Source organism: Canis lupus, chromosome 22 (assembly GCF_048164855.1).
Source record: "Canis lupus baileyi chromosome 22, mCanLup2.hap1, whole genome shotgun sequence".
Classification (NCBI taxonomy): Eukaryota; Metazoa; Chordata; class Mammalia; order Carnivora; family Canidae; genus Canis; species Canis lupus.
Genome location: NC_132859.1, coordinates 48883899 through 48898731, shown reverse-complemented (window position 1 = coordinate 48898731; position 14833 = coordinate 48883899). Strand labels below are relative to the sequence as shown.

The 14833-nt window shown below is 48.3% G+C and overlaps 2 protein-coding genes across 4 annotated transcripts in view; both read left to right on the top strand.

The window, feature by feature from the left end:
• Positions 1-9274: 9274 nt before the first annotated feature.
• The window catches only part of GLB1 (galactosidase beta 1), an 81932-nt gene continuing 76373 nt past the window's right edge, over positions 9275-14833 (top strand). The window contains exon 1 of the mRNA XM_072793495.1: positions 9275-9405. Coding sequence (XP_072649596.1) covers positions 9328-9405 — 78 coding nt within the window. The 5' untranslated portion in view covers positions 9275-9327. The remainder of the gene's footprint in view (positions 9406-14833) is intronic.
• On the top strand, positions 9284-13212 carry TMPPE (transmembrane protein with metallophosphoesterase domain). 3 transcript variants are annotated; one of them, XM_072793496.1, is made up of 2 exons: positions 9284-9405; positions 11508-13212. In XM_072793496.1, exon 2 carries the CDS (start codon positions 11617-11619, stop codon positions 12958-12960), a length of 1344 nt encoding a protein of 447 aa, XP_072649597.1. In that variant the 5' UTR covers positions 9284-9405; positions 11508-11616; the 3' UTR covers positions 12961-13212. The 3 variants fall into 3 exon arrangements, with proteins under 3 accessions (XP_072649597.1, XP_072649598.1, XP_072649599.1); XM_072793497.1 differs by lacking the exon at positions 9284-9405 and adding an exon at positions 9575-9609; XM_072793498.1 differs by lacking the exon at positions 9284-9405 and adding an exon at positions 10055-10280.

The window sequence follows — 14833 nt, the reverse complement described above, 5'->3', positions numbered from 1 at the left end:
AGGAAGGCGGAGGACGGCGCGACGCGGCGAGCGCCAGGCTCGGGAGGCGGGGACAGCGGCCTCGGCCCGCCCCGCGCTGCCGCCCTTCCGCACCCAGCGGCCGTCGGGGCGAAGCTGCGGGCGCGAGGAGGTTGCCCCGGGTGCGCGCCGCCCCTGCGCTCTGCCCCGCCTCGCCCGGGCTCCCGGGCTCCCGGGCTCCGCGGCGCGCTGGTGGGGAGCTGGCGGGCTGCAAGCCACGAGCGGCCCGAGCGGATCACAGCGCAGCTTTGACTTTCCCATCCCCTAGAGGACCCGTGGAAACGCAGACCTCTAGGCCGCGCTCTCCGAGCGTTTCACTCCGCGAGTCTGGGGTGAGGGTCTGAGGACTTGCACTGCTAACTAGCATTCTGGGGGAGGCTGATGCTGAGGACCCAAGGCCTACAACTGTAACACTGCCAAGGACCTGACATTTTAGGGAGAGAGAAGGAAAAAAGTAAAAATGTGCGTGTCAGGGCACTCTGTAAACTATTTAGCTGATCAAGAGGAAGATGCACACACCTTGAGTCTGGGATTCCACTCTTCCAAATATGACCGAGAAACTCGTCTGTGCACATCAAAAGATATGGATGCAATGTTAAAGGCAGAACTATTATTTTTCTAATTCTTTAAACTTTTTTTATTTTTTAAATAAAATAATTTGCAGAAAAGTTGCAAAGATAGTACAAACAACTCCTATGTACACATGACCCACATTCACAAATTGCTAGTATTATGCCATATTTCCTTTATATTTACCTATATACTTGAGAGCAGGTGGCATACGTTAAACCCACCTGATTCTTAATCTTTCAGTTTGTAGGTCATAAAAACAAGACAATGATCAAATCTAGGAAATTTCCCAATACTTAATCTATATTCCCTATTCCAGTTTTGCCAACTGTCCTAATAACGTCTTTTATGCACGTTTTCAAGATCATGTAATTAATGTATCTCTCTTCGCAGTTTAGTGGTCTCTAATCTTTTAGCTTTTCTTTTCTTCAACTTTTCTCGTTTTGCCATTGACATTTTTCAATAATACAGGCCAAAATAATAATGCGAGCCTCTACACAACTATTAGAATGGCCAAAATACAAAATACAAAATGCTGACAAGGATGTGGAGCCGCAAGAACTCTCATTCATTGCTGGTAAGAATGCAAAATGGTCCAGCCGCTATGGAAGACAGTTTGGCAGTTTCTTACCAGACTAAACATACTATTACCACACCATCCAGCAGTTAATGGCATTTGTTAGAATTTACTGAAATGAGTGGAAAATTTATGTCCACACAAAGACCTACACACAAATGTTGACAGCAGCTTTATTCATAACCACCAAGACTTGGAAGCAAACAAGATGTCCTTCAATAGGTGAATGGATTAAGAAACTGTAATTTATCAAGGCAATGGAACATTATTTAGCATTAACAAGAAATGAGCTATTGTGCCACAAACAGACATGGAGGAAATATAAATGCATTTTACTAAGTGAAAGAAGCCAATATGAAGAGGCTTCTCCATCCAACTGTATGACCTTCCAACTGTATGACCTTCTGGAAAAAAAGAAAAACTATGAAGGCAGTAAAGGGATCATTATCAACTTTTTCCTCAGGGAACTCAAAGTCGGGAGAAGCCAGAAAAGTAAGCCTTCAATGACCCTCCCCTTAGAACTGGAATGATGACAGGGATGGAGTCCCATGTGGGCCCCAAAGAGGGCTGGGTAACCATCTTAAACTGTTCTGTTATCACAGAATGCCACAGAATGGGTGGCTTATAAACACAGAAATTTATTTCTCATAGTTCTAGGGGCTGAGAAATCCAAGACTAAGGTTCTAGCAGATTCAGTTCTGGTGAGAGACTATTTTCTGGTTCATGAATTCACAGTCTTCTCACTGTGTCCTCGCATGGTATGAGCTCTCTGAAGTCTCTTCTATAAGGACACTAATCTCATTCATGAGAGCCCTATTCTCATGATCTAATTATGTAAAAAACCCCAAAGACCATCAAATACTATCACGTGGATTAGCTTCCAACATATGACTTTAGGGGTGGCACAGGCATTCAGTCTATAGCACTGATCTAGACTGGAGCAAGCGGCCCAAGGCTCAGGAGACAGGTGATTAGTGAATCTGTGGTATCGGGATCCCTGGGTGGCGCAGCGGTTTAGCGCCTGCCTTTGGCCCAGGGTGCGATCCTGGAGACCCGGGATTGAATCCCACGTCGGGCTCCCGGTGCATGGAGACTGCTTCTCCCTCTGCCTATGTTTCTGCCTCTCTCTCTCTCTCTCTGTGACTATCATAAATAAATAAAAATAAAAAAAAATCTGTGGTATCACTCAGATGGCTCTGATACAGCAATTATACGTATTGTGATCACATTACCACTGATACTCTGACCTAGGAGTCTCAAAATGAAAAATATCACGGGGATATTTACTTATGTTCAAAATGAAGTGGGCCAGATGGATGGAGATTGTCACCTACTAGAGGGACCAACCCTGGCTAAAGGATGGCCTTCTGCTGACTACTGTTACCCTGAAGGGGCTGAGGGCCTGGTCTTGTGAGATCTGATCTTTGAAGAGAAACTGGAAATCCAGATTACATAAACTCTCCTGATTAAATGCAGACAGCTCTAGCAATTATATAAAATATAAGACACTTTTGGACCAACACGGGCCTTAAAACACATAGCCATTCTGACCATAGCTGGTTGCAACCTTCAACTGAACTAGCAAACAACTGATCTTTTGGAGAGGTGAGCCACGGCTACAGACAAAGAAGGTGAGCTAACTCTACAGGCCCTGGTGAAGGAGAAACAACAGGCCCAAATATGAGAGAGAAAGGAGCAACCTCACAAAGTGCAGCGGAGACATCCTGAGAAACAGATGCTCTGGACAGTAAGGCAACAGAAAGAAGATAGAATAGAGTGTTTGAAACAAATTCATCAATGTTTTCCCCTAAGTCAGGTCTCACTTGGGACATTTTATGTTTCAAGACATCTCAGGCTCCTGGAAGGGATTTTGAGGACATGAGGACAAGGACATCCTCACATTTATGACTGCCACATGGTGTGATCCAGGTCCTGATACACAGTTGCTGACTTTTGTTAGAACTGTGGACAAACTGTTGGCCAATTATTTCACAATTTTACCTTTTTATTGTTTCATGACCATACCCATCAGTTGGTTGCACAACCTAACCCCGGAATACAAGTCTCAAGACTTTGCATGTCATGTCCTTGTGAGAAAGATAAGGATTTGCTACTCAGCAGAACTAACTATCCATGTCTGTAGGCTGGAGACTTCATTTTTTAATATATATTTTTAATTGTTATTATTTTTAGATTTTATTTGTTCATAAGAGACAGAGAGAGAGAGAGAGGCGGAGACATAGGCAGAGGGAGAAGCAGGCTCCCTGTGGGGAGCCCCATGTGGGACTTGATCCGGGGTCTCCAGGATCACGCCCCGGGCTGAAGGCGGCGCTAAACCGCTGAGCCACCTGGGCTGCCCTAGATACATATTATTATTACCACTTACCCCTAAATGTTTCAGTGTATTTTCCCAGGACTCTGGGATCACACCTTGAGCCAAAGGCAGAGGTTCAACCACTGAGCCACTCAGATGCCCCTTTTTTTTTTTTTTTTTTTTTTTTTTTTTAGTAACTTTGTATTTTGACATAAGAATTCTTGGATGCCCTATACCTAATTAATCAGTAGTTAACATTTTGCCTTATTTGCTCCATAATTGGCTGTCTCATCATAGACATGTAATATGTGTGTACACTATGTTTAGTATATAATTATATATATAAATAGATACATATTATTTTTTTAAGATTTTATTTATTTATTCATGAGAGACACAGAGAGAGAGAGAGAGAGGCAGAGGCACAGGCAAAGGGAGAAGCAGGCTCCATGCAGGGAGCCCGATGTGGGACTTGATCCGGGGTCTCCAGGATCACGCCGGGCTGAAGGAGGCGCTAAACCGCTGCGCCACCTGGGCTGCCCTAGATACATATTATTATTACCACTTACCCCTAAATGTTTCAGTGTATTTTCTAAGAACATAGCCACAGTATCATTATAAAGATTAGAGTTTTTAATATTGATACAATATTATTTTTTAAAGATTTTATTTATTTGAGAGAGAGAAATAAAGGGAGCACAAGTGGGGTGGGGGGCAAAAGGAGAGAGAGAAGCAGGGAATCTGATGCAGGGCTCCATCCCAGGATCCTGGGATCATGACCTAAGCTGAAGGCAGACATTTAACCCACTGAGCCACCCAGGTGCCCTGATACAACACTATTTTTTAACCCATAGTCTATATTTAACTTTCTTTAATTGTCCCCAAAATGTCTTTTTTATCTATTTTCCCCCCTTGGTCTGAGATCATGCATTGTTTTTAAGTGTCATGTCTTTTTAGTGGAGGCTTTGTTTTTTCCTTGTCTTTAACATATATCATTTCATATAAACCCTATCTCAAATTACAATTAATTTTTTTTAAGATTTTATTTATTTATCTGACACAGAGAGAGAACCAGAGAGCACAAGTGGGTGGAACAGCAGAGGGAGCAGGAGAAGCAGGCTCCCCGATGAGCAGGGAGCCTAATGTGGTGCTCCATCCCAGGACCCCGGGATCATAATCTGAGCCCAAGGCAGACGCTTAATGACTGAGCCATTCAGGTGACCCTATATTACAATTGTTTTAATAGAATTTTCTAAATACTAGAAAAGTAAAGTTAAATTTTTACACTGAAATACAGGTCAGAACTGACATTGGGACTTGAAATTTGCTGAATAGTGAACCTTCGCTAGGACCATAAGGGGAACTAACCAACCTGGTCAAAGTGGTTGAGATTGATGCCTTTGTGGGAAAATCCCTGTTAGCATAGAAAAACAGGGTTTTTATCTGTGTTATTGGGCCACACATCTCTCTCTCCTTCATTGTTCTTAGGCTATCGATGAGGCCTCTGTGCTTCTCAAAAGACCTTTGGTGAAGGATCAGTTTTGTCTCTGGTTATCAGTGCTTTTCTCCATGTTTCAAGGACTAATCCTACAGTAGAAATATAATAAAAATAAATAACTAGGAAAGGATATAAAAATAGACATACAAAATTCACATCTTTTTTTCTTTAATAGATTTTATTTTTATTTATTTCTTTGAGGGAAAGAGAGCACAAGCAGGGAGAGGGGTAAAGGGAGAGGGAGAAGCAGGTTCCCCACTAAGCAGGGAGTCTGATGCCAGACTCCATCCCAGAGCCCTGAGATCATGACCTGAGCCAAAGGCAGACACTCAACCACTGAGCCACCCAGGTGCCCCTGTGCTAAGGACTTTTTGTGTGTGTGCTAAGGCCTTAAAAATTTTTTGGAACTTCATTTTGCAATAACTCAGACTTAGAAAAAAGTTGAAAAAACAGTACAAAGGATTCCTTGTTTGATTCCCCAAATGTCGGTATTTTACCATATCTGCTTTATTGTTCTGCATGTATGTATATATGCATTTTTTTCTGAACTGTTTGAGAGTTGCAAAGGTGATGACCTCTTGGTTACAAAAAACAAAGACACTCTTATATAACCACAGTGTATCAAAATCAATAGATTTATATAAAACTATTATTTAATTAATCTTCAGATTTTGTACTCTTATCAAACTCAAGAAATTAACGTACAAGCCTAATTCTGACTTCATCAATTGTCCTACTAACATTCTATAGGTGCCAAATGTCTTGTAGTCATCACCTCTGCTAACTTCCCCAATTACCCATTGAGTCTGATATTATTATCCCTATTTTACCAATGAAGGGACAAGGGTCGAGAGAAGGTAAGTAACCTGCTCACAGTCACACAGATATTAAGAGGCATAGCTGGAATTTTAATTCAAAGGGGCCCACTTCCAAAGGCCTTGCTCTCAGTATTGGACCAGGGTTGCAGAATTTGAAAAGGACTCCATGATACAATGAGAAGCAGTTGGTGCTTTAGGCATGAGAAGAACTTGAGAAGGGAAAGCCAGTGATTATTTCTCAGTTTCTCAAGGAAATGCCCAGTGGGAAAAGAGAAAGGAGTGAACAAATGGAACTTTAGCTATTTTGTTACACAATAGAAAAGGTTTTTCTGAAACACTTTTTAAAAGTAAAATATAAGTTTTTAACTTATTTTAAAAAGATACAGAAAGTGACACAAAAAAATAATGATTTATATTATGGATAAAACCCTTGTAACTGCCCTCCAGTTCAAAAAACAAAACTCTCTTGCCTCCTAAACCCCCAAAAATCCCTGCATGAGTTGGGTCTCTATCTCAGCTTCTCATCCCCATAAGTAACCACTATTCTTGACTTTTATAGTCATTTCTCCCAGTGTTTAAAAACCAGATTAAGGTTTTTTAAGGATCCAAAAGTTGTGCAAAATAATGTTAAAGAAAAAATTATTCTGACACCTGTTAAGATGGTAAGGAAGACTCCCTTCAAGATGTTGTAATGGGAGGGGGCACCTGAGTGGCTCAGTTGGTTAAGAGTCTGCCAGCATTGTGATACCTGGGTGGTTCAGAGGTTGAGCGTCTGCCTTCGGCCTGGTCCTGGGCTCCTGGGATCGAGTTCCGCATCAGGCTCCCTGCATGGAACCTGCTTCTCCCTCTGCCTGTGTCTCTGCCTCTCTGTGTGTCTCTAATAAATAAAAAAATCTTAAAAAAAAAAGAAAAAAAGAGTCTGCCTGCCTTTGGCTCACTCATGATCTCAGGGGTCCCAGGATCAATCCCATGGATCAGGCTCCCTGCTCAGTGGGGAGACTGCTACTCCCTCTGCCCCTTCCCCTTTCATAAATAAGTTAAAAAAAAAAAAAAAAAGATGTTGTAATAGGGGAGAGAGATAGGTTTCAATTCTTCTTCTTTTTTTTTTTTTTTTTTTTAGGTTTCAATTCTAAGTAGAGCAAAGACAGCTGGGGATTTATAGTTGACCACCAGAGTGAGGTGAGGGGTTTGTGGGAAGAAGAAACTTACAACAGGGGATATCAGAAAATTCTTGCTAAGGGCAGGTCAAGGACTAAGAAGTCAAAGGCAAGGAATGAGGAACTTGATCAGATGTCAAGAGTCAGGTAATCTTCCCTAAACTGATTTAGCAGGATTCTTTGCTAAGATCAGGCAATGCAGGTCAGGCAAGGATAGGAGGAGCCTAACTAAAAAAAAAAAAAAAAAAAAAAAGGAGGATCCTAACTAAAGTTTGGTCTGGGAGAGAATGTGTTAATATCATAATTTAACGTTACATTTTATTTTTCAAAATAAGGATTTAACAAAATAAAATATTTAAAACAAATGAATTTAGTGCTGTCAATTATAACTAATAAAGCTGGAAAAAATTAAATATATGATGTATACACACACACATACACATAAATAGAAGTATCTTATGATCCAGCAAATACTACTACTGGGTATTTACTCAAGAATACAAGAACACTAATTCAAAGGGATACATGCATCCCTATGTTTATAGCAGCATTATTTACAATAACCAAGATATGGAAATAGCCCGAGTCTATCGATTGATAAATGGATAAAGATGTGGTAGCTATGTATGTATGTGTGTATGTATCTATCTATCTATCTATCTATCTAATGGAATATTATTCAGCCATAATAATGAAATCTTGCCATTTGCAATGACATGGATGGAGATAGAAAGTATAATCCTAAGCAAAATAGGTCAGAGAAAGACAAATCATGATTTCACTCATATGTGGAATTTAAGAAACAAATAAACAAAAAAAAGACAAGTGAAGGGGGAAAATAAGAAAGACAAAGCAAGAAACCGACTCTTAATTCTAGAGATCTGATGGTTACCAGAGCGGTGATGGAGATTAGGAACTCACTTGTAGTGATGAGTTGAATCACTATATTGTACACCTGAATCTAATATAACACTGTATGTTGGCCAACTGAAATTAAAATAAAAACTTTAAATAAATAAACTGGAAAAAAAATGAAAGCGATTTCCCTCTAAAACTCAGTTTCCATTAAAGCTGAAACTCTTATAGTGTCAGTGAAGGGAAGTGGGATTTTTCAGAGTTCCTGAGGAACCAATCAGGAAAAGGTTCTTTAAAAATATATATATATTTATTTATTTATTCATGAGAGACACACAGAGACAGGCAGAGACAGGCAGAGGGAGAAGCAGGTTCCATGCAGGGAGCCCGATGTGGGACTCCATCTCAGATCATGGGATCAGGCCCTGAGGTGAAGGCGGACACTCAACCGCTGAGCCTCCCAGGCGTTCCAAAAGGTTAACTGAGGCTGCAAAGGCTTTTTCTTCCCAAGTGTAAAAAGATGTAATACTACTTCACACCCATTTGACAGATTCCCTGCATTGTAAAGATGCTGAGACTCAAGTGCAAAATTGAAAGGTGGGAGATGTCGCTTCTCTTCTCTCTCAAAATCCAACCATGAAGTCAAAGTAAAACCTCTGCAAACCTGGGTGCTTTGAGTTTTTTTTTTTTTTTTTTTAAGATTTTATTTATTTATTCCTGAAAGACACAGAGAGAGAGGCAGACTCCAGGCAGGGAGCCCGACGTGGGTCTCTATCCCAGGACTCCAGGATCACACCCCGGGCCTCAGGCAGCGCTAAACCGCTGGGCCACTGGGGCTGCCCCACGGGTTGGTATTCTAAATTGATTTTGTCGCAGTTGAACCTTCCTTACCTCTAAAGGAATCAGTCACCTGCACGGTGGTTCTCAAATTTCAGCACGCACTGGAATAACCTGGAAAATCTGTAAAAACACAGATTTCTGGAGCCCTCCTAGAGTTTCTGGTTGAGAGTTTCTGGGATGATGCCCTGGAACTTTAATTTCTGAGAAGCACCAGCTCTACAGTCGGCCCAGTGGCCGCGCTTTGCGGACCCCCGGGTGCAGGTTTGGGAACAGCCGAGGCAGGGCTGGCCGTCCACCTCCTCCGCTCTCCGCGTCCCCTCCCGGTCTCTCAGGGCGGCCCAGCCCCGGGGCGCGCTATCGGGCTGCGGGCAGTCGGGCCTCGGACTGCCCTGCCCTGCCCTGCCCGACTGCCCGGCCCGCGGCGCCCGCCAGCAAAACCCAGAGAACCCGCGCCGGGAGTCACGCGGCTGCCGGGGCCCCGGAGCTCGCCCAGCGCCGCCTCCCGGGCCCCCCCGGCCCTCCCGGAGGCTCCGCGGGGCGGGGCGGGGCGGGGCGGGGCGGGGCGGGGCGGGGCGGACGGGACGGACGGGGCGGGGCCAGGCCGCGGGGCCTCCCCGGGTGCCGGGGCTCGGGCAGGCCCGCTCGCCGACCGCGCAGCCGGGAGGGACGTGGCGACGGCGATGGCGCGGCCCGCGGCGGTTCGCGTGCTCTGGGCGCTGCTGCTGCCGCTGCTGCTGGGCTCTGCGCGCGGCCTGCGGGTGAGTCCCCGGGGCCCGCGGAGGGCAGCGCTGCCGGGGGCGGCGGCCGGCGGGGCTGCAGGGCGGGGCCGGACCCGGGGCGCCCGGGTAGCCGGCGGGCGGGCGGCGGGCAGCGGGGAAGCGCAGGCGGCGGACGGGCCCTGCCGTCGGGGGCGGGGCGGGGCGGGGCGGGCGGGACCCACTTCCCGGTCGGAGCGAGGCCGGGTGAGCCGCGGTGCGCCAGGCCTTTCCCGCTTTGCGGTCTCCCGGAGGGGCCTGCGGGGAGCGCAGGGCCGGGCGGGGCCTCGGGGCGGTGGCGCGGTCGGGCGGGGCGGAGCGCTCGGGGGCGGGGGGGGAGAGCGCGGGGACCGGGCGGCCCGCGAGGGGACGTCGGAGGGATCTCGTCCAAGGGGTTCTCTGCTCTGACGTCTCGTCCTCTCCTCGCCGCTCCCGGCCGCCTTGGTGCTCCCGATCCTCGGGGTCGGGCGGTGCAGGCCAAGGGTGGGCAAGAGGCGGGCTGCAGGTGGCAGCCCGCGGGGGCGCAGGCAGGTCGGGGGCGCGGGGCGGAAGACGGCCTCAGTCAAGCAGTGGGAGCTGCGGCCCGGGCGGGGGCGGGGGCGGGGGCGGGGGCGGGGGCAGCTGCAGACCGCTGCCTGGGGAGGGCCGCGTCGCAGCCGAGGGACCTGGGGCGGCGGGGGGCCCTGCCCCTCTGCACGTCAGCTAACCAACCGCGGTTGCCCCAGAGTTTGGGTGGGCTGGCGCTGGGCCGGGTGCTCAGTAGAAGGAGCGGGGATTGGGCCTGTTCGCTTGTAGATTGCATCCCTTGATAAAAGGTTTCAATGACGTGCCTCAGCACAGAAGAGTCATGCATTTATCTAAAATGAAGGTTGAAAATTGTAAGTAATTGAAAAGTAGCTGCTGAAAATAGTTTGATTTGGGGTTCTTGAGGAAAAATCACCTCAAATTGAGTGTTTGGTAACTTCTGCCTACCTGGTGTGTGGTTTTCCTGCTCACTGTGTGGGTCTGTAGAAGGCCTGCGGGAGTCCTGGCGTGAGAGCTACCCAGCTGCGAGAACCCCTGGCCAGGGTGCAGTTGGGGAAGTGTTCCAGGAAACATTTCCCCAGGAGAAGAGAAAATGGGGAGACAGGGGGTGACAGATCTTAACCAATATCTGAGAGGGTTGTGGGAGGGGAGAGGTCAGGGTTTATGGATGAGGAGCGGGTGGGAAGGGTGGCCCCCTGGAAAATGATTGTGCAGCATCATTCAGTGTGTGTGTGTGTGTGTGTGTGTGTGTGTGTGTGTATGCATGTGCATGTGTGCGTGCGCCCCCAGAGCCTACACAGGAAGGCCAGTTTCAACCCAGGAATTCTTATGTCAGTGTCTAGGTGTCCTTGCTGGGCCTGGAGCTTCAGAAAGATACCAGCAGCCTGGCTTTCCATTATTTTCTCCTTTACATGTATGTAGAACAGCGGTTCTCAGACCAACTGTCCTGGAAATTAAAACAGAAAGATTTTAGATATTTGTTAGTTTACTTAAGAAATAATAAATCATTATATGTAACAAACTATGTTTTTTGAAAAATAACAGTATTTTTCTTCAAACTTCAGGGAGGAAGAGTGGCACTGTTTTACATTTTTACAAACCTCTTTCACACCTGCCATGATAGATGATTGCCCGGCACATTCAGTCTTGCCACATCACATGTCATGGAGCCTCTGGAAAACTCTACTACACACTCGTGACTGAATGAGAATGCAAAGGGCAGTTATAGCTTAGTATAATTATGAACATAATTTTGAGTAAATGAACCTCCTGCAAGGGTCTCCCCAGATCACACTTCGAGAACCGCTAACATGAAATAATGTTTTTCTTATTATATAAAAAAAGCTCATATGGTTTGTGGAAAAACTTTTAAACTCTCAGAAAACTGTAAGAAAATGAGAACTGCCCACCATGTTACAGTCCACTGTGTCTGTGTTTTAATACTAAAGTGTAGCAGCCAACTGTTACTTGAGTGGCCTGGATTCAGGGTGGGTTGGGAAGATGTGAGTGGCCTTCAGATTTTGAATGGGGACAGAAAAGCTGTAATATCCCACAAAGCTGATGCCGGTTCCTGGTTGCAGGCGGAGCTGACCTGGAAACCTGTCTTTGGCCTCTGTCCTTTCTAAGGAAGTCACCTTCCAGAGCCCGCCCGCACAGAACTGGCAGGGGACCCTCTTAGGAGCCGAGAAAATGGCGATCTTCAGGCAGCTGTCTCTGGGTGCAAAGGCTGCCCTGGCTGCCGGCACCGTCTTCGTGTCCATGATCGTGTCCCGCTCCTATCTGGCCGGGAGCCTTGAGCTCGGGGCCTGGCGGTGGCTGTTCCGCCTGCAGCTCGCCCTGTTTGCCAACTCACTCATGCTCATTGGCTCCCTCTACATCTGGCGTAGCGCGGTCAGCAACCTCAGCCACTCCCCAGCCGCAGAGTCCGCCTGTTTTCAGCTTTGGAAGATGGCTGTCATGGCATTTCTGGCCCTGGCCCATTCCAGTTTCTTCACCATGCTCTTTTTAGTGGCCGAGGAGCCATATCTCTTTTCCTTGGCAGCCTACTCCTGCCTCGGGGCATACGTCATCATGGTCTTCTTCCTCTGTACCCTCAGCGGCATGGAGCAGGCCTACCAGCTGTTGGCCTGGCGCAGCGGTAGGGTCGTGGGCAGCCTCGACAAGACAAGGAGGCTGGCAGTCAGGCCGGCCCTGGCAGTGGCAGTGACCACTGTGCTCAGCGTGGCTGGGCTCCTGAACGCTGCCCGGCCCCCGGCTGTGAAAACCGTGCGGGTGCCCATCCATCAGCTGCCCGCCTCCATGGATGGCCTCAAGATCACGCTTCTCTCAGACATTCACTTGGGCCCCACGGTGGGCAGGACCAAGATGGAAATGTTCGTGAGGATGGTGAATAGGCTGGAACCAGACGTCACGGTGATCGTGGGTGACCTCTGTGATTCCGAAGCCTCTGTCCTCCGTACGGCCGTGGCTCCTTTGGGCCAGCTGCACTCCCGCCTCGGCACCTATTTCGTCACGGGGAATCACGAGTACTACACGTCAGATGTCAGCAACTGGTTTGCGCTGCTGGAATCCCTGAACGTCAGGCCACTGCACAATGAGAATGTGAAGATTTCAGCCACAGGGGCCCAACCCGGGGGTGGTGAGGGCGATGACTGGATCTGCTTGGCCGGGGTGGACGATATTGAGGCAGACATCCTGCACTACTACGGCCATGGCATGGACCTCGTCAAGGCCCTGGGAGGCTGCAGCCCACACCACACCACCATCTTGCTAGCGCACCAGCCCCTGGCTGCCAAGAGAGCCCTGCAGGCCCGGCCAGACATTAACCTGATTCTTTCTGGGCACACACATGCTGGGCAAATCTTCCCCTTGAACGTGGCAGCCTATCTCTTGAACCCCTTCTTTGCTGGCCTCTACCAAGTGGCCCAGACTACATTTGTGTATGTCAGCCCAGGCACAGCCTACTATGGAATACCCATGAGATTGGGTAGCAGGGCAGAGATCACCGAGCTCATCCTGCAGCGGGCTCCTTGAACCTGACCTTGCCTACCTTGGCTGCCTCTTCAGTGCCCTTGCCTTCGCTATCCATCCCTCTTTAGAGCGGGTTGCCTGCTTTACCCCCTCCAGCCTCTCCTGCCCAGCCCTGCCAATACCTGCTTGGCCTGGCTTGAACAGTGATATGTGCTGGGGCTGCCTGGCAAGTTCAGGCTGGTTTACTCTGTAGATGGCCAGTTACTTCCTCGTATGTATCTGTGGGGCCACTAAAGCCACCCATGTAAGAATGAGCATCTGTTTTCCAGATTATGTGCAGTAAGCCCTCCTCCTCCACAGAGCTCATGAGGCTGGACTGAAACATGGGCTTGCCTAAAAGGGATGCCACTAGAAATCAGAACACAGGGGAACACTGACATTTTTAAACCCTCTTTAGGACTTAGGCAGTCTCTAGGATCACTGATCCATAGCTTTCTAGGGAAGGGGCAGTGTTGCTAGGTGATCTAGAGCAGGCAAGAGGGAGGCCCCTCCAGCTGCTGGGGAAGAATGTTTTCTTTTCCCTCTTGGTTGTGTCAGAGTCACCTTTATTGAGGGCATTAGCCAAACCCATGGGGACACAGGGCTCAGGCTGTTCCAGGCCATCAGTGATGCTATTTTACTGCCTGTGCTCCTGAGCCTTTGGGATCGGGGATGGGGCAGAAAGAAACTCTGAGCACAGTGGTAGGTGTTGGTGATGGTGCTGCTGCTTAGGAATTCAGGGGGGCTTGTCTCACTTGTCTCCTTTTATACAACCCTTGGGCGAGGTAGTTAGGGACAGGCTGCTTTACAGGCAGGCAAGAAAACTGAGGCAGAGGAACATAGGGCACTGGCAACATGACAGGGTATATAAGAGACTCTTGGCCAAAAGCTGGGTCTTCTGCCTCCCTCTCCACTGTTCAGTGCTTAAGGAGCAGTATCTGTGACGAGTGAGGGCAGGACTCAGATGCACTGAACTGTGCAAAGAGAATGAACAAGGGTCTAGACCTTGATGGTCTGTCTCTTGGAGGGGTTTGCTTGAGGCTGATTTCACTTTGCCTGTGACTACAGGGGCCAGGGCCTGGAAGGGGGCTGGCTAGTTCCCGTGTAGGATGTCTGTAACATTGGAAGAGTTGAGAAAGTGGAGCCCACCCCACCCCCCAGGTTTGGGTCTATGTTTTGTGAGAAACTGAGGTTCGTTTTCTATCAGGGGAAGTTGAGGGTGCATGGGGTGGTGGGGCTTTGTGCTCCAGCAAGGTCTTGAGACCTTCCCTCCCCCTGGGCCCTGGAATGCTGGGACGGTCTTCCCTGCTGGGTAACTTCCACTTCTACGGCCACCTATCCATCCCTCACCCCATCCTGACCCCATCAGAGTTGTCCCGGGGCTCTGGCCATAGAACCATAGTGCCATGCTGCTGGGTTCTGGGCCCTCTGGAGTGACCTCACCCTGTTGGCCAAGCCTCTTGTGCCAGAGGCAAGAGACCCTTCGACCCTCAGGTTAGCAATCAGTAAGGTCTCCTGTCAGAAGAGGCCTCACTGAGAAACCCGGGGACCTCGGCTCAGCGTTGACTTCTTTGTGATCCAGCGGCTTTCTCCAGCAGGGAACACAAACACCACTCTGCCTGGAGAAGCTCACCCTGCTGTTCATTAGTCAGGTAGAAGTCTGCAGACGACCTCACTGAGCCTCGGTTTCCCTCACCCTATAATGATAATGATATCTACCTCATGACTATTTCACGGGGATGGTATGAAGACACAGTGTAAGTCAGGTACGTGGGGCACAGTCACACAGGAAGCACTGGATGGTGTTCATATTTAAACATCACATGAGGTGTGCTAAGGAACTGTGTTAGGCACGGGTGCTCAGAGAATTTATGGGGGGGCCAAACTGGGAGAATGT

Coding starts and splice junctions, on each gene's coding strand:
- TMPPE (XM_072793496.1), top strand. CDS start 11,617: ATGGCGATCTTCAGGCAGCTGTCTCTGGGTGCAAAGGCTGCCCTGGCT.